At 32.8% G+C, this 26,939-nt stretch overlaps 1 protein-coding gene across 4 annotated transcripts in view; it reads left to right on the forward strand.

Moving 5' to 3' along the window:
• LOC118203072 (protein couch potato-like) overlaps nucleotides 1–26,939 on the forward strand; it is a 580,191-nt gene that overhangs the window by 454,729 nt on the left and 98,523 nt on the right. For all 4 annotated transcript variants that reach the window (XM_085822450.1, XM_085822452.1, XM_085822451.1 and 1 more), the window contains exon 2: nucleotides 13,928–14,005. In XM_085822450.1, coding sequence (XP_085678576.1) covers nucleotides 13,928–14,005 — 78 coding nt within the window. The remainder of the gene's footprint in view (nucleotides 1–13,927; nucleotides 14,006–26,939) is intronic.

A 26,939-nucleotide genomic window follows, 5' to 3' on the forward strand; every position in this document is an offset into this window, starting at 1 on the left:
TGTTTCAACGACCCCCCAAAAACTCATAAACATCGCTAAATTCTTTCCTTTCAAAAAGTACTACGACGAACAGAAATGTGAAGAGCGACTCAGAAGTAGGAATATATATATATTGAATAGCATGAATATATATTATATATATATGTATCTATATAATATTTTTTTCCTTTAACAAGTCTTTTCAAGTGCACAGTTTTTTATTGAATACGTTGTTTTATATTCCATTTTCGTGCAATGGTTGAAGTTACGAATCAAAATATAGAAATTCCTTCAGCTCCTTCTGCAGCAAGAAAAAGGAAATTTGTATGCACGTTGAGATCATGTCAATAAATAATAAAACTTGTCTGGGTTGATAAAGTTAAGATGGTCTTATTTTACTTCTATTTTGTTTGGAGAAGAATGAATTGAAACCATGATACACAAGTATGATGAACATTATTCTAGACTTGTTTTTGTCGCTATTTAGAGTAATGCGTTAAATATTGATCAGAATTTAAGAATGTGTTTCTTCATACAATAAACGGTTAGAAATACAATGAACGTTAGAAAAGTCAGTAACCTAGTCCGACTGTTGTACTAACTACGCTCACTGTCGTACCGATGGGCCTGAGTTCGAATCACGGAGAAGACATAGATTTTGTATGTGTACAGTACATGTGTGGCAAGGCAACGCTCAAAATACACGGCGAGCCGAAATTCATTCGAGTTGTTGGCCGTAAAGAAAGAGGAGTAAGAAATCCTGGGAGCGTTTCCCGCGGTGTTACCCAAAAACTTTGAACGGAAGTTTAACAGTTGGCAGGGCCCAGCGAAGCTTAATATATACCTACAGAAATTAACAGTCTTGCTTCGATCTGTACTTGTAAGTAACAAAAAACATTTCTATGACATGTCTTGCGTAATCCTACAAGAGAGCTTTCGCTGATATTTAAGATTTATGATGGTTGATTTGACAATATCTCATACGTCCGAAACTTTTCTTCGCCATCGCTATTGTGTCTGCTTTTTTGTTGCCATTTATAACGTTCACATAATCAGCAAAGAACGTTTCCAACATATATTACAAAAGAGGTTTCGAACACATATTTTGTATATTTTGGTAGCAGAATTTATCTTTTTTTCTCATTTTAATGTAACGTAGTACCAATTAAACATGTTAATTATTTATTTTTCCGATATATTTCTGATAAAATTCTATACACCATACAAATTCAGGTACTGGAGTTTGGTATATGCATTACTAGTAAAGTAAGGAAATTCAGTACTGGTAATAGAATATCTATATTGTGTCTATACTAATCTGCTACTATATAGAGTTTCACTCAACAGTGGAAAAATAAGAACTTCGTCTGTAATGTTAAAAACCATTGTCAGTTTGTGTACGCGCAAAATAAGTATCATCATTTGTCAGATACTTATGTTGAAAAATATATGAGAGTTCTAATAAGAATGATATTTAAAGATCTAAAATCAAATTGCAGATAAAATCAAAAAATTATTGAACTTTTTCAACGATAATATAAGAAATATAAACAAATGACCATTCCCCAAACAAAACGAAGACCTATAGCAAATATAATTAGGCATAAAGCACAAACAGCGAAGTGGGAAACTAGGCTATGCACCATAGAATCGACTCATCTAAATCGCTGGGCGCAAGTATTTGTCCTCAGAGACACCACGAAGAATGCTGAGCTTATGAAGACAATGAAATGACTGGCCGTCAAATACTCAAATGGCTGACGCCACTACCCTCTGGGGCAGCATAGGCTGCCGTTTTGTATAGTAGGAACTGGGCTCACGTATTTTATGCCCCCACAGCCGAGTTTATAAGGGTATTATATCAAGCTAATATATACTGAGGAGTAACACACGAACAGAAAACTAATGTTTAGCTATATAAAGGGAAAAAATGATATTTACCACAATGATTTGGAATTTTCTTATTTTGTCATCATAAAATCAGGCAATAAATTATAAATATTTATTTTGATATATCTAAAGGGTATTTCCCATTACATTTTAGAAACTTTCACAACACTGCCTTTCTCATATGTTTAGAACTAGTGGTTTTCGCAGTAAAGAATTTAGCGGTTTTTCATGACAAGCATTTACTACAGTTTAGCAACTTTTCGAAGCTTCTTGAATCTTCAAGCAATAACCATATAACTCAATTTAAAGCCAGATATGAAGTCTCCAGGTTGATGCCCGTTTTGGCCATAATATATAAAAATTAGCGATAAGAATCACTAATATTTATTCAGAGTTTTTTGTTCTTCAATAGAAGTTCGGTGTTACCAGAAAATTTGCTATTCTGTATGAGGTAGTTAAGCTTTGCATTCTCTCCTTAAATGATTTTGAGAACTTTGAACTTCTTAGTTTTAAATATTTCACATAAATGATTTCGTTTTTGTTTGAAAACATTTCTTGGGACGTATTCGAAAACAATGTAGCTACTTTGCATTTCCATACCTGTATTCGAATTTAAAGGATGAACAATGTATTGATATAAAAATTATTAATAAATATGTGATCATAATAGTTTCCCTGCAAAGCAGATTAGGTTACAGAGTAGAATGTATAACTATCTTTGTCAAGATCTCTTTGATTATTTAGGCAATTTATTCCAAGAGTTCCACTTTCTCAGAATTCTATAGTTTCCAGGAATTTGCAGCTTTCGTTATTAGATCCAAACAGATTAATTATGCGTTTTAGCCTTTTGATTGAAGCTGTTTCGACTTTCCTCTTGATTACCTCTTAAAGTAATAATGCTGGCATTAAAACAGATTGCATTAACAATATTTATGAACAATTCGGCTTGATTTTCTCAGTATATCTTTATTCATTGTACTGACTGCTAGATTTAAGACATTTAGAGCATTGAAGCTCTTCACAACAATATTTTATAGCAAACGTAAATCGACAGTGTACCTTTGAAAATGAGCTATGCATTGAAAGCTCATTTTGAAGACCATTCTAAAGTTATAAAATTCAGGAGAATTTATTCTGACATAATCATATGAGAGACTTTAAACCCCTGTATTGGAGGTTTACTTAAGTTTGAAGTTATATTAGAGGCATAGTAAGTCTACATAGAAAAAAATATAATCAAATATGTCAAATGCTTCTCAGCGAATTAATTACAAAGCATTCTGTAACATTTGCAAAAAAATGTTTCAGAAGTAATAGTTTACTTCACTATAGATACTAACAAAATATACTATTTCCACGTGGAATAAAAAGTTTCGTGGAATTTTATTTCGTACCAAGCTTTCGAATAACGAATCTTTTTAATTTCATTATCTTTACCTATTTACTTTCTTACAAATGCATGTAATTGATTATTGCTTCATTTGATAGCTTTAAACTTATGTTTAGGAATAGTTTTACAAATGTGCCATTTCGATGATTTTAAGAACGACTGAGCTTGATAGATAATAGTTGTAGAGACATTAGGATTTTTTTGAAGCAGGAGTCATGAAAAATGAGCAATGCTCTTGCCGGGATTCGCACCACGGAGCTCTCGAATACGCGTCGAGTATGCTGCCCACTACACTACGAAGGCATACTAAAAAGGCGGGAGAAATACCCTATATGGTAAACAATTTTAAAAATATTCTGAAGTATTTAAATAATTTAATGACGTGAAATCCAGGCATAATTATTATTTCTGCCTTACTTAACACTTCCACCTTGAAATTTGTACATTTGTAACCTACACTTCTTATACCTTTGTCGTTACTTCTTATGCTTTTCAACAATGTTTAAGATTCATTCCTTAATTTCTTCAGATTTAAATAGCAAGCAAAGAAACCGAAGTAAGGAAAGAATGTCATGAACAATATCTATCATTAAAACATAATGAATTCTGTAGCACAATTATGAAATATAACATAGCCTAAAAACATCTCTATGTGATTCTCAAATGGATAAACGAGATTGGCTTTGGCAACTTTTGGCGAAATGTGGCCATTATTTGAGAACCTTTTCTTTCTTAAAAATCTTGCCACATTTCATTGATAATCGACTTCCGAACTGTCGACTTCTTCAATATTCGCCCTCTACGTGCAGCCAACTAAAGATAGTTGAGACTTCATTCATTATGCTGGAGTTTGAACATTAATAAGTTTTTTTACATAGGAAATTACTGAATTATTTTAAAGGAATAATTATCTATTTTATCAAGATAAGCGTGCTTTGCTTAAGCACGTTTCTTTTAAATGTAAAACGGCGAAATTCTAATCAAAATTTGGAAGAAAAAAGAAAGTAAAGTAGCAAAGCATCGTAAATAATATAAATTTCATTATCACTCCAATGTCAATATTAGTCTGCGTAGTTCTTAATAAAATTTATCACTTTTATTTGTTATTAATTATCAATCAAAAGCGTGATCTGAGTTTTGTACGCCTAACTGTTTTTGTGATTTATAAGCAATATAATGTAATTGTAGCAATGCTGCTCACAAAAAAGACACAATATATTGAATACTCGCCTTTGGAGCATGTTTCAGTCCATTGCTGCTGGCGAATTCAAAAATCCCTACGTCGATGCCAGCGGACGTGTAGCGTTTCCAGTCGTCAGCGATAGATGGCGATGCCATCGTAACTAATTATGAAAATATACATATTGAGACCCACAGACTGAAGTCATGTAATTGATGCTAATTGTTCTTTTTCAAGCTGTATTCCTTCCTTACATAGTTCTAGGCTTAAGACAACCACATACACTCTCGAAATTACTTGGTTTTACAAACTTATTTCTCAATGCAAGAAACTACAACTAGTTTTGTAAAATATCACGCTGCTCACTGCAGGAAGATAATGTACCGATCTCAGTTGCTCGCAGAAAAGACATGCCGTATTACTTCACCTTGTAATAACGCGAAGGTCTTCGCCTACCAATCAAGGCCCATGGGTTGATGCTTCCCGAAGGAGACTATCGCGCATTCAAATCTATTAGCTGACACCACCACCATAGCATTTAATGAAAACCTGCATAACGATTCACCATATTATGTTTTATAGATAAAAGGAATACCTTATACTGTATAAATTAACAATTAGCCATGTATGTCAAAATTATAATGTTGTGCAAAGATAGAGAACATTATAGAAATAGAAATAACATTTTCTATAACGTTACTTCTATTGCGTTTAAACGTATAAAATACTTCTACGTATGTATATTAAATAACGTATGAAATAGTTATAGAAATAACTATCACTTCAACTGGCGAAGCCGTATATGTCTCTTCTTAAAGATGCAGCATGTATAAATTATGATTGTGTATAAATGTATGTATAAAATTATGATTCTACTGAATATTTTAGCACACTTCATATTACGCTGTAGTATTCCAGTGTTAGAAATTGCTATTTTTTGCCGAATTTCTTAACGATAAGCACATATAAAAAGAAAAAAATAATAATAGCAGTCGGAAATTTCTTCACAACCTATAATTTAGGGCAAGAAAAGCGTGAAAATAGAGAACACTATGTTGGATGTCTATGATATGACATTCTTTAAGAAAATATATTGCAGTTTTGCAAGTTTTGCACAGAAGTTGCGCCATTTTAAGTTATTTTTCTTCTTATTTTCTAGTTTAATCAACTAGATGATTACGTTGCTTACATTTGCACAGTTCATCAATGGAGAGGAAACAATTGCAACTGTTAAGTCGCAAGACATTTTCAACATCTAGTTCATTCCTGTTCTTTTTAACTCAGTTAAAAATGAGAAACCACTTAGCAAAAACAGTAAGTCTAGTGTAACTAAGCTGCTTATCATAACTAAGTGAATTTAAATCTCTCATTACTTATCTCCTGAAAATTTCACAGAGCGTTCCCTAAGCTCTTCAGAACAGGTTGAGAAACACAGACTCTAATGTAACAGTTAACTACACCGAGAAATAAATTATACTGTTGCGTCTTTACTTATTATTTCTTTTGAATACTTCCAGGTAGAAAGTGTGAAATGAGCAACATCAGGTAGGAAGGTAAATTAAAAGTTGAACTGGTTAATGAAATAATAAAATCTCCCAAAGCAGAGATAAAAAGTTACTGTTTTGATATACAAAATATTCAGGTTTTTAAAATTTCATTCTGCTTACATAAGTTGGTATTTCTTTCAAAAATATACAAATAGCATTGACATCAAAGTGCAAAACCATCTTCAAAAACAAACATTTTTCTTCTAACAAACATTTTCTTTAACCTTTCGTGCGTAGACAAAGATTCTTTCCGAGGGGGAAAAAATTCTAACCACGCCAAAAAATTCAACTGAGATAATATTCTTGGAAACTCTCTTTTTCCTCCTTCCTAGTTTAAGAATTTTATTTATTTCATCTTTTTTTCCATTTTCATTCTTTTCAAAAGGGAAAAATCTCATTTTGGAGCTTATTCATAATTTAAGTTAAAGCAAAATGGAAAATCTAGATGTTATACTTCTTCTTTCTTTCTGCGTTTTCCAAAGAGAAATCGGCTTCTTCTTCTTAATTCATAGAACAAAGGAATTCCCTTATTTTTTTGTATATATGTTTGTATGACTTGTTTTTCGAGTTATTGTTTTTCGATAGAATATTTTAACATTTCTTTTTTAATACCGAGACCTAGTATATTGAATTTGTTTTCTATTTTTCGTATTTATTTATTAGCCTTAGTTCTTTTTCCTTTTCATCGCTGGGTTCTATTAATTTTATTTCGCTGAGCTTCATTAAGAAGCAACAGATGTGCAATAATGTTCTTCTTAAAAATGATTTATTTTTGGATGTTTGCTTTTGCTTCCTTTTCATCTTTCGAAAGGTTATTCAGTTTTGGGCACTCGTGTTCTAAAATTTGTATTAATAACCTTTTTTCATATCTGGTGCAAATTAGAATTATTTTTGGATATTTCTGTTAACATTGATAAGATAATGTAATAATTTAAGTTTGCCCTATGAAATTTTAATTTATACTTCAAAATACGTATTTTATTTTTTCACGTCTATGTGAAAGAAAACCAGAGTTTCATAAAATTTTCCTTCCAAGTTCAAATTTCGGAGAGATATATGCATAAATATTAAATTATTATACTAAAATTAATTACTAATTATTGCATTGATGAGTATTTAAATCAGCAAAGTTATATGTTTCCGTGCACAAATGCATATCAGTATGCGTACAGAGATGCGTATTGATTCCAGTACAGGAAAGTCTGATAAGCATGCGTTTTTTAAGGTATCTATTTTTAATGGTGCTTAAAAGCTTGCGTTTAAGAAGGCCTTATATATATAAACTTGATGGCCTGAACATGCTTCAAAGCAGAAGATGGTCTATATTAATGGCTCCTAATGTATGGATAGATTAGCGTTTATGAAGATTTTATTCCTCATATATTTAGGAATATTTATTTACAATTTCTGTTTCATTAATTAATATAAATTATTAGCTGATAAAATAATGCATATTTAATTGTTATTATTTGGTCGATATTTTCTGTCCTTTTATGATTTCTTTATCATTCTTTTTGAAGTTAGAAATGTCCCTAACCAGGTCTTTCCAAAAATTTTAAACCGTTATACTTCGTTCCGTTACATAATGTTACATACGCTCATAAATAAATCCTTTATTCGCTTAATCAATTTTACCGTTGGTCGGATCATATGATGTTTTGTTTCACTTCTACAAGACTTCGAGCATGATCAGTTCTCAGAGTATTGCCATTCCACGAAGCATAAAAATCTTTAATTTATCCTTATAATCTTTATTTATTATTACTATATCTATGGCTCTTATTTACAGCGCATTTGCTTTGCAGACTAAGCGGTTTTAATGCAGGAAATGAAACTGTAAACAAATAAAAAATATTTATTATATTTTTTAATAATATATTTAATTAGTATAAATGAAACTCCATTTAATTTAGAATATATCCAAGTTTCGTAGTCCTGTAAGTCGATGTATAGTAGGAATGTTTTAGCTCTTCAAATATTTTCTACACTTAAAGAGTGAATGGGAAGAATGAGCGAAACCTAGTTGATCAAATTCAAAAAGTGGCTCATTGTCCTCCATCATGTGTTAGTCCGCGCTCCACTTTGGGTCATTCAATTTTACAGCGCCTGAAATGAAAACAAAATAATTTAGACCTCGAAAAGAATCAGAGACCTCATGTTTTCACCAGGATGTACTAATATTACAGGTATATTCAAGTATTGATGATATTTGGATATCATGATCAGATTGTAACTTTTCCCTTTTACATTATTAACTTTTTATGACTAATATAGTTATAAATCTTTTTATCATCATTAAATTATACTTCATTTTTAGAAATACTAATATTTTATTTAAGGTTGAGGGTTTGGTCTGGTTCGATTGATTACGGCAAAGCATACGACGGCTATCTGCCTAAGGGAAGAAATGCCTTCATAGACGACTTTCAAGGCAAACTATCTCTTATACACGATACATATGGGAAAAATCACAAAAGCCCATTCAGCCAGTCCGTTCGTGGGATTTAAACCTCGGACTTAACTACCAGTGTTTAGCGACTTTACCGTTCGGCCGCTGGTGAGCTTAAGAAATAGGGAGAAACAGCTTAATCCTTGGAAAAAAACATTGAAAGGTTTTAATTAAAAATCTAACTAAAGCTTCTTACTTTACCATTATAACTGCATGATTGCAGAGTACACAATACCTTAGCATTAACGGTAACTGAATGTTACATGCAGATGCACTATTTACGAGATCCCTACAGCTATGGGTAATGAAAAAAGTCACCCAAATCTTTTAAAAAAGGATTTTATTTTTGTTTCAGCCAACTTTATCCTGGTTCGCAGTTTGTTGGTAGAGGAGTTCTCCGCTTAAAAGAGTTCGTTTCTTCTTAAAGAGTTTTAAATGCCGTAAAGAAAGTAATTTCCCTACGTTCGGATAAGATTCATTTATTTATCCCCAGTGGGGAAATGGCTTTTGTCTGCGACAGTAATGAAGTGTTTAGGTGGTGGTGTATTCCCCCGCTTACTAAAGGGGAAAAATATGCATATTTAGACAAATGAGTCTCTCTTTGGTGGGTGTTGCGTGCATAAAAACGCTCTCGGAATGTATTTATAGTATATTAACGCTACTGTTTTATACTTAAATAGGTATTTGTCTGCCCATTATTTTTAACCCAGTGTGTTGTTTTAACAGCGGCAGAATAAATGTTTCATACGTATTTTCATTAGGCTTAACTGCGTTATTAATATTGCTTTTTTTTCATTAATATTCATAGAAATAAATACTCGATCCTGCTATGCTTCCTTTATACCATTAAATAGTAAAATTACAAGTTAATTAATTAATCTTAGTTCGTATCTTTTGAAACTTTACACAGGTTCTTAAGTTTATGCAATATTAATGTTTTCTTAATTTATATTTTGATGAATTTATAATGTATGCTTATCATTATTTGAAGTAAGCATTCATCACAAGATGTTGATACAAAAGGTAGGTCTTATAGCATGTAAAATTTATTTACTCAAATGTTTACAGCGCATCACTATTTATTTAAAAATTAAGAGAAAAATCTCTGACCAAAAAACAGCTCTTTTTTAGTCTGATGCAGTTTAAATTATTTTAAATCTTTGAAATTAAATTAATTAAAATTACTAAATTAGAAATATTCTTGAATTTCAGGTTCTCTCCCTCCCTCGCAAATTACAGAATGAATAATACAAATCATCACTGATGATTTTGCTAAGGTTTGAATCCTCTCGAGCGGGCTGACTGCATGGGTGTTTTCAGAGTTTTCTCTTTGAGTAACGAAAATATGAGCTAGTTTTTCTTCAAAAGTCCTGTATGAAAGCATCCTTTCTCTTAGTCAGGCAGCATAATGTGTTTTGTCAGAATAATTAATTTAATTTACTCGTTTTTTGTTGTGATATTCAATCAATCATTCGTTGCTAAATTGGCAGATATGATAAACGTTTAGAAACTTTTGTTATCCCATAACAATAAACTTAAGAATTTTAATAAATATCACCATTAAGATATGTAAAGTGTTGATAAGTAATACGTTGAGGTCTCACTTAAATTAATAAAAGTTATTTAGTTACATGTTAGAAACCTCCGACATTAGACTGAATGTATATTACAGAAAATTGTACTGGAGCAACCATACAAAAAAATAATAATAATAATAATAATAATAATAATAATAATAATCCCTTCATATCTACTAACTTAAATTACCTCACATTTAATCATTCATAAATTTAGTTATCGAAATAAATAGCTACTGTCTTAAATCTGTAAAATTTATTTCGTGTTATTACTTATGGCAAATTATTAATTATTCCTAAAGGCAAAATTTGTTAAAGATTATGTCAAGAGGTGAAAGTGGCTTCGTTTCATAATGGTATTTATAATACGAATTGGAGCTTCAGAGTTTAAGGCGTGAGGCTTATTGCTTAATAATAATTAAATATGCTTATTAATAACAAGCCACAATGATTCCTAACATGTCTCACCCTTTTCTCTCTAAAATATCTTTTCAATAGAACGGGTTTAAATGCAGTTTTCATTTTGAATTTATATATAAGATATTTGTTATGTATTTAGAAATTGGAAAATGCAGAATGATAAGGTTATGGCTAAAATATCGCACCGTAAAGCTTTTTAAAAAGCATAATTATTGAGGAAAGTTAAATAATTTTGCTTATAATCTACAAACAAACCTCCTTCAGTTCTAAATTGATATGAAGTATCGAAGTGGACGAGAAACATACCAGTGCAAAATTTTTAATTAGGCATAAAAGCAACCTTTAATTTGTGTAGAATTGGAATAAAAATGATGAAAGAAATTTAATTACGCTGCATGTTCAATAGGAATTTTTGAAGCAAGAGAAGTGAAAAATGTACAATGCCCTCGCCGAAACTCAAAACTGCACCTCTCGAATACGCGCCGAATGTGCTACCCTTACACCACGAAGGCATGCTGGAAGGAAGGAGAAAATGCCTTAAAATACACGGGCGTGTATATCTGAATAAAACTGATTTGGCTGGGAAGAAGAAGACTGATTGTGCTCGAAGGAGAGGCTGATCATGCTTAAAATCGCTAGAGGTGTTTAAAAAATGTGCGCCGAGCAACTCTGTTGTATATTTTTGGTATGCCATTAGAAATATCATCAAAAACTCACGTTGCGCATTTTCTAACATCTCATCAAAAGTTCCAGTGTACAGAGGCTAATCAATGGTCATGGCTTTGTTTCGTTTGGTTTTTGTAATTACGGAAAAGCATCGAGGGCTATCTGCCTAAGGGGAGGGATGCCTGCGTGGAGGACTTTCTAAGGGAAACACGTTACACATGGAGAAAATAACTAAAATGCCTATGCACCCAGCCTGTTCGTGGGTTTTGAACCTCGGATCGAACTACCGGTGTTCAGCGACTTTACCGCTGATTTTGCAAATAAAAGTTCACATTCCACGATATCAGATTTTTCTGAATTGGAATCAAGAAAAATGTGCCGTTTATGCCCTCTGAAAGAAAAAATGAAATACTTTATTTTTATGCGTAAGCTGTAAAATGCCAGTCTGCTTGGAATGCACACGAAAATTATGTCACGACTCTGCATAAGAATATAATGAATAAGTTGATAGTTCTTGCAGGAACACAATGTTATTACTGATACTTAGGGTAGCATATTTTTCCGTTTTGTGCAATATATATTTTTCATATGGCTGTATCTATCGTATGTTAAATGAATGGGAAATAATTATTAATTATAAAAATAATAGTTATTCTGGTTTATTTAGCGTAATTCGCATTTGCAAGTGGTATCCGTAAAAAAATCCATGTTGCAGAAAAGATGTTCATTGTGTTGACTTATTTCCTTATAAAGTGTAAATCTTTTTTTTCTTTCTGTTTAAAGGGAAGTGCTTAGAGACATTGGTGAATTATCAATTTAATATTTTGATTAGAAACTTATATTTCAACAATAACAAGACGCACGCTATAGGTGTTTCGGTTGACAAAAGGTCAAATTAAGTCTGAATTATACTAACAACCTTTCAGTAAAAACATTATAACAGATAATCCAGTTCGTAAATATTTAACAAAACATGCTGTAAAATCATTGCTATGTCTAAAAATTACGTAACAGATACAAGTTAATTTTCTATGACAGTTTTTCTAAGAAAATATATGAAATGAAATAACAACACATCTTCGTATTTTTTACTAAAGGCCCGAAATTTTAGAAACTCTAAGGAATCATGCGGGGTTTGCCATGCAACGAGCGGTTTCTACGGCAACTAAGGTAAGCGTGGTTACTATAGCAACCCCGTAATAGCCTCCAAAACGATTTTATTCAAGTAATTTTTTGGAAACAGCGTTAGATGAGTCTGGGGCCAGATTCTGATTTTTTTATCATCATCCCCTCCCTTGCGTGATTTTACGTTAATTTTTTTTTCTCCCAGCGAAAATGAATTAAAACGAAACATTTCATTTACGTTGTATTTTTTTAGACTTTAATTTTATTTTTTGGTGTATATATGCATTTTTTTTTCTTAATGCGTTTTAAAGAGCATTTATCCTTCACTCTGGTGTGTTCTTATCGGAATTTGGTGTGGCTAAATGGTGTTATTTTTTTAAACTTCGTTGTGTATTAGAAAAAAAGAACAGATCAACTTTAAATTTAAAAAATACTTCCTTTTCCCCATTTAACTTCAAGAATATGCGCAACACTTTTCACGTTATTCCTGTTTTTTTTTAATATGTTTAACAGAAAACTATTTCTTAAGGTATTTTAAAATTTAATCTACTGGCTCGATTATATATCATCTTCTTCCCAAGCCTTCGCTTTCCGAAGGAAATTAAAACGTAGCGTGAATAATTTGACTAATATATTAGGAAAAAAGAAAACATTTTTTTTTAAATATGCATTCTACTAACTAGCTTGAATTTAACGATTCTAATTATTCATAAAAGCGTGTCCACAACTAATAGAAATAATTCATTCCAAAAAACAAAGATATCAATACGTAAAACCATCGTAAATCTTGGAATAAAAATCACAGTTATTTACAAGTTAAATTTTAGGTATTTTATTTGAATCATTTATTAGAAACACTGGAAATAATTAGTATGAACGGATGTTTAAATGTAATTATTTAGACGCTTAAAACAACAAAAGCTCATCGTTCAGTTCAATGAACAGCAGTTTAATTAATTCAGTTATATATTACCTAAAGATCTGGCTAATTTTCATGGCTCTTCATCTAATATTATTTTGTACACTACAGATCTCTCCTTTAAACATCTGAATAATTTATTTTTTTATAGAATGCAGGGTCAGATTTGATCTTTAGTGATTCCTTGCTAACCGTGCTTATGCTCAAGCATTTACTCAACATTTACAGAAGTAAACTTAAAATCAAGTTGGACTTCACTTACACTGCTATCTGTTCAAGTCTGCTTTTTTTTAACTGTAAACACAAAAAGAATTCCTTCATGCTCTTTGCTTATGATCAGATTTCATACTAACAACAGTTCGAACAAGAATTTTGCGCTAACAGTAGTAATCTGATTGGTTTGCTTTATTTATTTATGGCAAAGCACTTGAAGGCTATCTTCTTAAAGGGAGGGATGCCTTCGTGGAGGATTTTCTAAGTGGAACACTCTTATACCCGTTATACATGATGAAAACCACGAAAACGATCATGCAGCCATCTCATTTAACAGGATTTGAACCTAGGACAGAACTACCAATGTTCAGTGACCGATTGACAGCTGGTGGGCAAAAGTGTTTTCCATTAAATATTCATGTATAGTATGTATCGTATGTATTTGGCACTTACGTTATAAGTACATTATAAGTTTTATGTATGTGGTATGTATGCATATAGTAGTGTATTCAAAACGTTTGTGGTACAAAGTGATATCTAATTATGTAGCTCACAATTTGATTCTTTTCTAGGTTCGAACATTATTCGTCAGTGGTCTACCAATGGACGCTAAGCCAAGAGAACTTTACCTGTTATTTCGGGCATACAAGGTAAAATTAGTTATGGTGTATAAATCACATTTTTAGATAGCATCAATGAATCTTATATTATCTCAACATATTTATTGTATGTACGACAACTTATCTTTTGAAATTACTATTTCCCTGTCATAAATTATTATTTCTTACTAGAGTATACCATTTTTTACAGGTATTAAAATGAATGTTTATATAAAATATAAAAAATGTGTAAAATAAAACCCTAATTTCAATAACTTAAGTATGCTATTTGATTTGGTTATTCCTCCATTTTATCTTAGAAATAATACGCTTATAATAAAATCTAATGTCTGATAATAATAATAATTACATTTTCAAACTAAAACCTTTACGAGTCAATAGGCGTAAAGCAAATATCATCATGTTCCTAACTGTAAAGCAAGTATCATCCATTTTCCTAATTGTAAAGCAATTATCACCCATTTTCCTAATTTTGTATCATATTTATTCTATGGACTCCGTGTGCAATATATATATAGCGTGCGACAAGTAATAGAAGAGGTATCCTACTAAAGCTTTCAGGATTGTTAAGAGCACTGAATCAAGTGTACAATACGTTACTTCAAAACTGGGGCAGATAGTAGCACACTCGTGAGTTAATTAAGAAAATTTGCATTTAATATCTGTTTTTAAGAAACGCATTGAATTGAAGATACTAATTACGCCATAGAATAATTATGAGTCGAATACAAAAGTTTAGATGTACGTGTCTGCGGAGTTGTGATTCTGGAAGGGATAGAAGCGCATGGGGTTTCCTGGCGACTTTTGCGCTCGTATTCCTTCACGACATTTAATGTTTCCGGCACGAGTTGAGTAAATTTTAACAAATAAAAGGAGTAGCCACACATCTATGGATTACGGAATCAGATGGAGAATGTCTGTAGTTTACAAAAAGGGCAGTCACAAGCCCGAGGGGTTACACAGCTCAATGTAGCGCCCAGTATCATCTGCAATTTGCGGAAACAGCTTCAATACACTGGATCCATATCGAATAGACCTATACAAAGTCCGTTAAGATCCACAGTGATGAAAGATAACTGCTATATTGCACTTTTAGTGTGGCGAAACAGATCTGCTACAGCTTTATAGCCTCACGTAAGCTGTATGCTGCCAATGGAACCCACGTTTTATGGTCTACATAATATTCTATTTACATAATACTACATAATATTACACATTTGCCCTAAGGCTTCATAAGATAGGCATCTTCGCCAGAAAACCCGCTGTTTGCGTCTCACTTACTACAGTACCCGAGACAGGGCATCTAGCATGATGCAGACAATATGAGCTTTGGGCAAAGCTTCAGTGGAGCATGGTGCTTTTAACAGACGAGGTGATATTCCGCCTGGATGCTCATTCATTGCATATTCGTATATCTAGAGAGAGTCTGGAACACCCTGCCATACCTCCTTCATCGGGGAAAAGGATCATTACGGTGGTGCAGGTGTAATGGTTTGGTTTCAGAAGGCATTATGTTAGACAGCCGCACACCCCTGCATGTGTTTGACAAAGGTTCTCTAACTACTATGAGGTATAGAGAAGAGAACTTAGCGCCTGAAGTTCTACATTTCAAGAGCGCAGCTGGTTCTGCATTCCTATTAATTCACGAAAACGCTCGTCTACACAGGGCTCAGCTGGGCGAAGATTACATGGAAAAGGAGGATATTTGCCGCATGGATTAATCCTATACAGCATGTCTGGCATGCTCTTTGAAGAGCAATTTCATCTCGCCGTATCCCTCCGAGAACCATCTTCGAGCTGAAAACTGCGTTGCTATCTTATGATAAAGTAAAATATAGTGAAGCTAATGAGGCTAAAGAAACATGTGGAATAATTAACTAGTCTTGAGTGCAACTTTTCGCCAACTATTTGTAAAACTTCGCAAACAATACAGAATGCAAACCAAGATAAAAATACGAAACATATTGCCTGTTATACTACTGATTACCAAGATCCTTCCAGGCAGAACAGTTCATCTTTAAGCTCACGCAGACTTCCTGTATTATTTAAATTCTATGTTATAAAAATTAATCATCTTATTTTAAGACCATGCTACTTATTGAATATACTTTGATGTTTTCTCCCTGAGCTGCGAGACCTTTTACTTTCGTGTGCTTTCGAGTAATATCCACAGAATATGTTTTATATCAAAAGGTATTATAACAGATATCTACGGTGAATCTATATTCTACAAGAGTGTATGTATGGAATCTACAATGGCGGATCTACAAATCTGCAGATTTAATTTTCGGCACATCCCAGCCAGCCTGGCAACAGTCAGTTCACATAATTTATTGCAATGACATCTCAGACTTAATTTCCTAAGCTGTCTTTTGCTTACGAATGAAATATCTTACGTAGTTAACCGTTTGCTATGATTCAATGAAATTTGATATTATAGATAAAAACTTAACAAAGAACAATAAAAATGTTTCTCTAAAAAACGGTGGTTTATGCTTATTTTTTCAACAAATTGTTATTGAAGATGAATACTGATGCTTTGGTGCGTCGGTAGTTGGTATGATTGGCGCCTGGAATATCATGAACATGTGGTAGTTGTTATGATATCATATGATATGAGGGACGCAGCCCGGCCCTCCTGGCAGACTTTACGTCGCCCTATGGCGTTTTTGCGGGCTGCACCAGAGCAAGCTAGAAACAGCACCTTCAGCAAACAGACATAAAGAACATAACTAAAAAACAAAATTAAAATTAAAATCCCTAATGCAAGCTTATCATCTTCTCCATTATTTTCCTGGCAAATTTTTTCAGTCTTTTAAAATCATTTAAAATATCATATATATTAAAAACATCATTTGTCTTAAACTCGTTCCCGATATCAGTAAAATATTTACATGTCGGTAGTTGGTAGCTGATGATGCTGAAGCATACATTTTGCTTATAATCCCAAGAATATAAAAAGTCCTCTTCTATTTGGGTTGCAGAAATTTCATGGCGACTTCAGGAACGACGGTATATAAATCTCGAGTAAAGACCATATTGGTGAAATTTCGAGGGTTTGGCTACCACTCCGACTTCAAAGCAGACCTGACGGATTCGTCTGTGCGCTTCGCTGAGCTCTTCAACGGAGACATGCGTTGGTTTCATTTCGTATTCGGCATGCAGCCGGCCGTTCCTTCACAACGTTAGGTCTGTGGTACGAACAAAATACTGGCGTGCGGTTGAGCTATGGCTATCGTTTCTGGTCGGTACTTGTCTTCCACCGGTTTCATACATACTCTCTTGCGAAGTTCTTTCGTGATGGATGAGTGGGTTATCCTCCTGAAGAAGATGCGTATTAGTTTGCTTGTCCCTAGGGCCCCCTCGTCTTCTCAAGGCGAGGTTGACAATCGAAAACTTCCCAGCGCGTCTGCAAGCAGTTTGGCCCCGTGTCGCTGGCCCGTGTCCAGTTGGCATCGTGTGCGGCCTCCAGATACGTAAGAAAACCTGAAACATGAGTTTCTTGTATCTGCATCTCACGCAAGCCTCTTGATGCACATGAAGGCTTACCTCCCGACGCTGATGCCGTGGGGAATGTAATGAGTTTTGAAAGGATACTGAAAGCACGAGATAAGATTCAGCGCCTTTGAAATAAAAGAGGGAGCTGCCGGTTGGACAGCTGCTCCCGAGTACATTTTCAAAGTGTGCGCTATCACTGGCGGATTCGAGTTGCGTGCAGCTCGTACGTTCTATGAACCTAAAAAAGCTACCTGTTTGAGAATGAATTTTACATTTTATAAAGACGTAATGATTAAACTTTTGAAAACCATTCAAAGCGTTTGGTCTGAAGAAGCTCAGTCAAATAACTAGTTTCTTCTGCATGACAATGGGCTGGGGCATAATTCCATTTACGTCAAGCAAAGAAAGGTATCCAATTATCAGTTATTGCTCACCACATTTCGTAGTAATCTGTAGACTATATCTTTTCACTAAACTGAATTCTTTCTTAAAACATCATTACTTTAATAGCACTGAAGCGAGTCAGGAAAACCGTGACCAGACATTTAATGAGCTAATTCTACGAATAAATAGCTTGTAGACTTATTGGTTTTTTTTTTTTTTTTTTTTTTTTTTTGAAGCTGAAGGCCTGAAAAATGTGCAATGTCCTCTCCGGGACTCTCGAATTGGCGTGGAGTATGCTTCCAATTACACCCCGAAGGCATGCGGAAAGGAGAGATAAAATACCTTATAAGCAGTATTAACGTATTATAGAGAAATAGCAAGGATTGCACTTTAAAGAATAAATGTAAGAATGTTATTTTCTACAACTTTTGGTTTTGTACGAACTTAGCCCTTAACTTTTATAGATGCAATATGTAGCTGAACATTCTTTTCTAGCGGAAAAAAACAGTAATAAAACATTTGGCGAAGTTATCATTTTTTGTTAATATTTAAACAATTATAATCCATACTTTGATTAAACCTTTATACTCCCGCACTACAATATGAGTTTGATGTTCGAAGTAGTTTGATATAACTTATCAAAGGAAAGAAATTCTGTAAAGATTCGAGTCACAAAACGTTCAAATCCCAATAGACATTTCCTGCTTCCACTAAACTGAATATCAATTCCGGGGAGACAAAAATACAAGTAATTCTTCTAAATACTGTAGGAAGTTTATTCGTGCAAAGATAACAACTCGACGGTGGAGGGAAATAGAGAAAAAAGTCTCTCACCGAACTTTATCCAGTTATTATTTTTTTGTCAGTAATGATCTTGATACTTATCTCATTTCCCGTTTTCCTCTTTTCTTGCTTTTTCATTTTGTTCCAACCCAACTTCACCGCTCTCTCGCCTGCTCCCGGAAAATGAGATATTAAAGTATTTTAATTACGCAGACGTCGTGTCCTGATGCTATCAAATTTCTTATCCCCACCAATGGGTTTTTCTGGCTTCGTTAGAGAATTTCTTCAGTCTTATCGGCATCTTTGGTCATATTGGAAAACCAATACTCTGCAAAGCAAAGGAGAAAAAGTGCATAAAGAACTAAGGAACTTTTTTAACCGGACTTTTAATTATTTCTCGTTTTCTTTTCACAGAGTCAAGACTTTTAAGCGAGTTGTTATTTTTTTTTCTTGTGTGTTTTAAGGTACCTCTTAGTTAAATAAACTGCCGATTTAAAAAAAAAATTCAGATTTTAAAGAACTAAATGTAAGGTTATAGAAGGCATTTACAAAGAAAATAAGGACAAAAAGGAACAATCGTAAAATGTAGTAATGCAGTTTGTTTAACTCCTTATAACTTGCTAGTAGACTGCTAACTTAACAAATGGCTATCGTAAAGCAAAGCGTTTCTTCTTGTTAAGCTTCTAATGAAACTTTACAGACTTAATACTATCCATGGAGCGTGCCATTTCGAGAATTAAAACAAAGGGTGAAAATCTTACAATATTTAAGAATAAACTGTAGATGCAGTGAATTTTATTGTAAAGGCTTAGAATAAAGTTAAAAATTGAATGCTCATTAATAGTTGGAAACCTCATCCCTGAAAGATTATGCTGATAAAAGCGAATAGCATCGAGCTTTGCTGAAAAGTATGTGTGGAGAAAATATACTTGGAAGCGTGCAAGATTACTGAATGACAGTGTTTGTTTTTCCCGATCGGAAATTTTTGGGAGTGTCTGACGTCATTGAATCATAGTCTGCTCCAAAGCAACTACTCGCTTCGTTAGCTAAATCTAATTGTGTCTTCGTTTCTCCCGCTTCTGTAAGGCAAGTTTTGGAAAAAGCCTAACCTTGTATGTCCACTGAAATTGGAAGTATGTATGTAGAAAAAGCGATGAAAGCTACACTTTATCAGACCAAGGTATTCTTTAACCTTAAAAATCTTGTAGATGCTCATAAAAGAAAGAGCGTAAAGTAGCAAGAACTACCATGTAGATCTCTGGAAGATACTGACAGCATGTTAGAACATTTGGTTGATTCAACGAGGTAGGGATGTCATGATCTACTAAATTTTCAGAATTTCTTTCGTACTGTTATCTAATAGAATGCCAAACTGTCGTTAAAGCAAATATGGGCAGATGTATTATAAATTATTGCAGCAGGAAAAACTGAAAATGCAAATTAATATTATGTTTATTTTAAACTGCGAGTTACATTCTTTTCACTCGAAACTTCTGACAACTTAATGCTTTGCTGTGTTATTGCACTGACTTCAGTTTTACAATACGATTTCTAAATTATTCGCATTTCCTCTTATCGTTGTTACACGCGCATTAAGTAGTAAGAACAATCTAAATTTCAGAGCAGTTTGAAGTAAAGCCTATAGATGTTGCCTAACGTCTACTACTCAGACTAAAATATGTTATTTTATTTTACAAATAAGTTTATAATGTTTTAAATAAAGCTGAAAAGAGTGGAATACACTATAGAATGAAAATATGCACTTTGTATAATTAAAGAAGTTCCGTAATTTTTAAAATTACCGTAAATAAAGATTAAAGAATGCACTTTATAAAAAGGCTTTAATATAAAAATTGAATCAGATTGGATTATTTATCTAAGGCAAATCACATGAAGTTTACCAACTTAATCTCTCCTAGTTCTAACTATTAATGTGGATTGTGTTGTGTACCTGGTGCTAAAAGAAGAGACTCCTTCACATTCTTCTTTTGACACCAGTATTTGGAGAGAATGTTGGACTGCGTGGAGTCTTTTAGACTTTCTGATATCAGGAAACTGAAGAATCCGCAGTGTCCTCGCCTGGATTCAGAATCCGAACTTTCCGAATAAGCATCCACCGTGCTTCCAGTTACACTAGGAAGGCATGAGGTAAGGAGTGAGACAGTATCTTGTATGCTCCCACTTTTAAAGGGGACTGGGAATTTGGCGACGCAGTCGACAAATCCTGGTGGCGACGAACGTGCATCATCCTTTTCATTTCGAACGCCACTTGTAGAGACATTTACAATACTTCGATAGCAGAAAATTGAAGAAATCTTCAATGCGTTTTGCAGGATTCGAGCTCCTGACCTCCCGAATAAGCATTGAGCGTGCTTCTAGTTACATCCCGAAGGCATGCGGAAAAGTGGGAGAATATAAATTATTTTATTTAAGTGCATCCATTTGCAAAGATGCTACAATCAGAAACACCAACGTCTCAATCAAGATGCCCATCTGAGCACAAAGGCGTGGTACTCTGCTAACTTCCGATAATTAATGTGCTTTCTGGTACGACTCATTATAAGAAAGTAACTAGCGGTATCTTCAGAGAAATGCAAGAATGCAGTTATCGTTCAGAAAGGTGTTCTTGTAATAAAAAGCACCTGTATCAACTATACTTGCAGCACAATATAAATACTAAATAGGATAAATGAAAGTTCCAAGTCCTTTCTATATTTTTACCTTAATATGTTACACTTGCAAGATATATTGTACTTCGATGTTATTAGATATATATTCCCCAGCGGTTTCTGTAGTTCTCAAATAGCACAGAAAGTATAGATACCAGTAAGCAAAATTAATCTAAAATAATAATTGAGGTAAATATTTGTTGACAGCTTGGAAAGTCTAAGCACAGAATAACTATTAAGGTTATAGGAGGCTGAACCTACTATTTTACTTTTAACATGCTGGGCACTTGTCAAAGGGGCTACTAACTAAACTAAACTCTCTTTTCAACATGAAGACATTCGCTTATTCTTACCTTCATGGTTTCAGACTGATTTAATAATTGTTAAATTTACATTGAGAAAAGCATAGAATCAGAAATGTTGCTGAAAATTTAATCAGCAAACAAACTTTCGCACCATTTCCTTTACGTGTCTTTTCCGGTAACTTTCTCCAGTATTCTTTATATTTGCAAACTTCTGAAAATGAAGAGAAAGATAGAAAATTTTTAAATACGAAATCAGTAAGTTGAGCTTAAATCCGAAGAAGTAACTTTACAAATTGTCATATTAAGTTAATCATGATAACTTCTATTTATCAACCAAATATTGAGTAGATCTTTATGTCTACAATCGAAGTTCTTTGAATTTTTAAAATCTTATAACACATATACGAGTTATAATAACATGTCGTAAAACGATTATGACGTCGTAAAACGATTATGTAACGTTTATTATGTAACATTATTATTATTATGACGTCGTAAAACGATTGTGTAACGTTTATTATGTAACATTATTATTATTATAACGTCGTAAAACGATAATGTCGTAAAGCGATTATGTCGTAAAACGATTAAGACAAAAAAAATCAACGTAGTATTCGTAAATTTACAGGACTAGTTCGAAGATTCTATATTTAAGCCTGCGAAACCAGTCCTGCGAATTTACAAATATTAAGCTAATTCTTGTTGAGTTAACATCTCTGAATATATCTTATATTCAGAATTTTCAGAAAATTTTTACTTCCATATATCTTAGAAGATATATTCAGAATATATTTTATAAGATATATTCAGAATTTTTAGAAAAATTTTACTTCCATATATCTTATAAGATATATTCAGAGATATATTGAGAATGTATCTTATGAGATATATCTTATAAGATATATTAAGAATTATTTGAAAATTTTTACTTCCACAGCTCAATTATGTTAACTGAAATTTCCTTTACATAAGATGCGAAATTAGACACATAGTGGGGAAAAAAGAACACTTTTTGACTGTATAATTAAATAAATATGCCTATTTTCAAATTAAACATAAATGAAGATTAAAGAAATAAATATACGCAATTCCGTAATTGCATATGTTACGAAGTACCAGGATTTAGAACGTTTGTCGACTTTCAAACCAGCCTTTCTAGTAATTGATTGTGTAATCTGACAAGCACTGGTATTTTATGCAAGAGTTAATTCCTGGGAATGATATGGCCTCGCTGCATGTATATCTGCGGTTTCTCGTGTGCTTTTTCTTTTGGCTAGATAACTGATTTATTCTTATAGCGCATTCATGATAGAGATAGATGGAATGTTTAGGTTGGGTTGAACATTGTGTACCCTTTTTCTTAGTAATTATTTAAATTATAAATGTAATCGTAAATGGAAATTTTAAGGTTAGCTGTAGGATTTTGCAATTATTGTTAAAACATCCACTTAAGAAAACGGAATTAGAAGAAATTTTCGTTTGGCTTGACAAAACCTTTAATTTTTCATTTAGAGCAGTAACTTTGAGAAGCATTACGAACAATATTAACAACAGTAATTATGGTTATAGCTTCAAAATATTAAAATAAATGTTTCCAGTTTACTAGAAAATATTACACTCTACTTTTTTATGTGTTATACACCTAACAGAATATTTATACGAAATCAATGATTTTCAAAAAGAATTCCGTGATGAAGATATGTGGTGCTTAATTATAAAACATCAAGAAATTGTTTTTTTTCACTTTTCTTCACATTTGCACTTTTTGAGTATTTGAGAGAGAAGCATGCTTATCCTTAATTAGTTAATCACATGAAATCTTTTAACTACATACATAAGAGTTGCTTTCTCACTGAAACCTTAAAATTCATTAAGTTTATAATACATAATATCTGAAAATATTTTTAGCAATTACTCTAAATGTCCCAACAGTATTTGAGTCTAAATTTATTAATATCTAGAGATCTACTTTGTGCACCAATACAGTAGAATTTTATTCCGAGCATTATATTTATGTTCCTTAAGAGTAATATCAGTAAGGCATTATTGAAAGCTCAGAATATCCATTTTGACAATCGTTAGTTTACAAGAAAATGAAATGTAATTGCTTTTCTGTGGTAAGCAATCACCGTAAATAATTGAAAATCCTATTCAAGTATTTAATTTATTCGGTTCTCTTTATTAAATCAACTGAAAAGAGCACCTGTTTTAATAATACACGCATTGAAGTAAAATAAGTAAAATGTCAGTTGAAGAACGTGTAACTAATCGTATTTAAGAGAGCAAAATTAATCAGGTATGTATATGTATAAAACTATGCGTATAAAAGCGGGAAAATATTTATTAGAAATGTTATCAAATTTTGATTTTATTATACTTTAGATATTTGCGATTGTACTGCTATATGTGGACAGAAGCTTTCAAAGACAGAGAAAAGCGTAACAAATTATGCCATAAAAATATTAGCTGCCTAAACATGTGCTATAAAAATTATTCCTTTCGATTTCTTTGTTCAGTCTCATGCTATAAAAGAAATAAATCACGGGAAAAATGAACGCTCATTTTATCCTTTAAAATACCTTTCTTACATAGCGCAATCAAGCGGCGGGGAAATTCCATTCGCCTTTTACTCCACATTAACTACAATTATTGTACTAAATCATATAAAGAGTGAATATACTCCAAAGAATATTTTTAATGCGCTCTCTTGTTACACATTAAGCACTTTAAAGTATATGACTTTAAGTGATATTTTGTAAAATTATAAGTTACTGAATCTTATTTCATATATGTATCGTGTTTACTCGCGTATTCCCCCCCCCCGTTTTCAGACTAATTTTACCCTTTGAAAATCGAGAGGCAAGAAATATGTGGCATATATTAATTCTGAAGAGATAACTTAAGCAGAGCATATTAAAAATCACATACGAAGACGTACCGCTGTTATTATATTATGTATTTTAGAGGACTCAATAACATTATTTTTTACTCCCTTATACGAAGTAAAGGAAGTATTAGAGTAGCGAAATATTTCATATATATTTGATATTTATGTTGGAATATATTATATATATTCCAACATAAATATCAATTTTGATCATTTTCAACATTCATTTGAATGATTTAGGTTTTGCTAGACATCTGCACTTACGGTCAGAATAAAGGACTGGACTGTTATTTTACAAAACAGACTGTAAAATGGATTTAAAGTGGATTCAAAAAGCATTTTTTTTCGTGACGTCTATATATATGCTTAACGAACGTATGTGTAACTTTGTAACAACGAACGTAATCTTCAATGTACAGTTTCATATATTGGAGTGGTATAACATTTAGTTGTGCAGTTCCCTACTTTACTGAAATCGACAAAACGAAACGTATGTAGAAATCGGCGGAACGAAACGGTCTCTCGTCTGGTAAAGGCTTATCAAATTACATCGCATTACTTTATAGCTGAAGATTCATCTGAGACATGTTAAGATGGGAGAGAGATATTTCTTAATTTTGTTTGAATGGAACAATTGGAATAACTTATTCGATTTGGTTATCGAAGGTAAAACAGGCTGCCAGCATTCATGATTTAGTGGTTTTTCTTTAACTCATCTGTCCCGGAAATCCCAATTAAGAAATAGGTTTCATTAATAATCTTCACAAAACGTCCTTAGGGCACCCAGCAAACAATTAACTGTTTGTTACCTGTATCCAATAGAATGCAAATCTTTACACTGAATTTCATCTATTTAAGGCAGAAGCTATGTAGACGGTGTTATTAAAACCATCCAATTGGGATGTTACGCAGCTTATGTTAACATCGATTCATCATTACAAAGCATTCTTAGACCAAGATACCACTACAAATATTTGATATCAAATGATAATCAAACGAAAGACTAGTCAATCTGCAACGAATTCTGTGCTGTTGTTGTTGTGACTTATCTCACTTGTCTGACAGTAACATTAAGACAAACCCACGAAATTTATTGAGGTAAAAAATGCAAGATTACGCCTGTCATTGTCAAGAGCCCTGAACACCATAGAGGTGAAAATACGGCTTCGCTCAGCTTCGTACGTAATTTTGATGGAGAACACCCCGAGAGGGAAGGAGTCCGATGATTTACAACCCCTCTTCTCCCCTACCATAAACCTCTCGGGAGAACTTTTGGCTTCCTTCGTATTTAGAATCCCCCCATGCCGCACAGACACTGTACATTTACAAATATCTATGACTTCTCGGGCATTCAACATGCCATCATGTCTTAACTTTCAATACACTTAATTACCACGGGCTGTCCTCGAGTCACATTGTATAATTCATGCATTGATATTTCCTGCTATTTAAGCAGAATTGTTCTAAGAGTCAATAAAAGAAATTAAAAAGGAGCTTCTTTCTAGGTATCGTTTTCGTTAACACATACTTTTCAACAGTTGTATGAAAAAAATCTAGTTACTAAAAATTAACTGAAAAAATTTCTTTAGAAAAAACAGCATTCTGTCTCCTTTATCAGTTCCTTAATTATTAATCGAAAAGATGAGGACGCATCTAGGAACACATGTATAATTAATAACGCTTAGCATTGATAATGCAAGTATCTGTTGCATTTCAGCTCAGTGAAGTGCTTAACAATTTTCAATTAAACTCATCTCTTGCTGGCACAACAAAAATGTTCATTAAGAAGCGCATTAACACAAAAATGCAAAAGTGCTACTAAACTTTACTACGTTTTGATAAGCATACATATTAAAGGGTTGCAACTGAGGCAGTTTCATATTTTGCAGCCATTATAACACAACAATTAAATAATTCGTAAGTACAAAATTTACTCTAATAACTGAATGACCATTAATGTAAATAAACAAAAGTCTTTCGCCAGGCAAATGGCTTAAAAAGAAAATCTTACTGAACATGAAGTTTTAAGCACTAGGTGACTAGCAATTGCTAACTTCACAGCCTCTAACTCTTAGATGTGGTTGGGTAGCAAAAAAGATAATCAGCACACCAGACCATTTGTTTTATAATTTCGCAGTATTGTTAACTATTTGGGAGTACGTGCTCAGTTCCTTTATGAAATTATTTAAAAAGAGATGTGTGTATTGTATAATTAAGATAGATAGATAAATGACGATATAGTTAAATGTTAGATAAAAGTATAAAAATATTATAATAATGAAAAAAAAAAGTCTGAAAGGTTTCAAATTTTAAATTACGTCCAAAGAGCCGATTTTTTAACGTTTTCTGTGTTACCTTTATTTATTAAATATCATATTTTTTGAACTTAAACCATAAAATTCAGTTCAATAGCAAAGTCGCAAAATAATTTTAAAATG

This window comes from Stegodyphus dumicola, chromosome 8 (genome assembly GCF_044657685.1).
Source record: "Stegodyphus dumicola isolate Sdum_Otavi_A_Nest chromosome 8, ASM4465768v1".
NCBI classification, from domain to species: Eukaryota; Metazoa; Arthropoda; class Arachnida; order Araneae; family Eresidae; genus Stegodyphus; species Stegodyphus dumicola.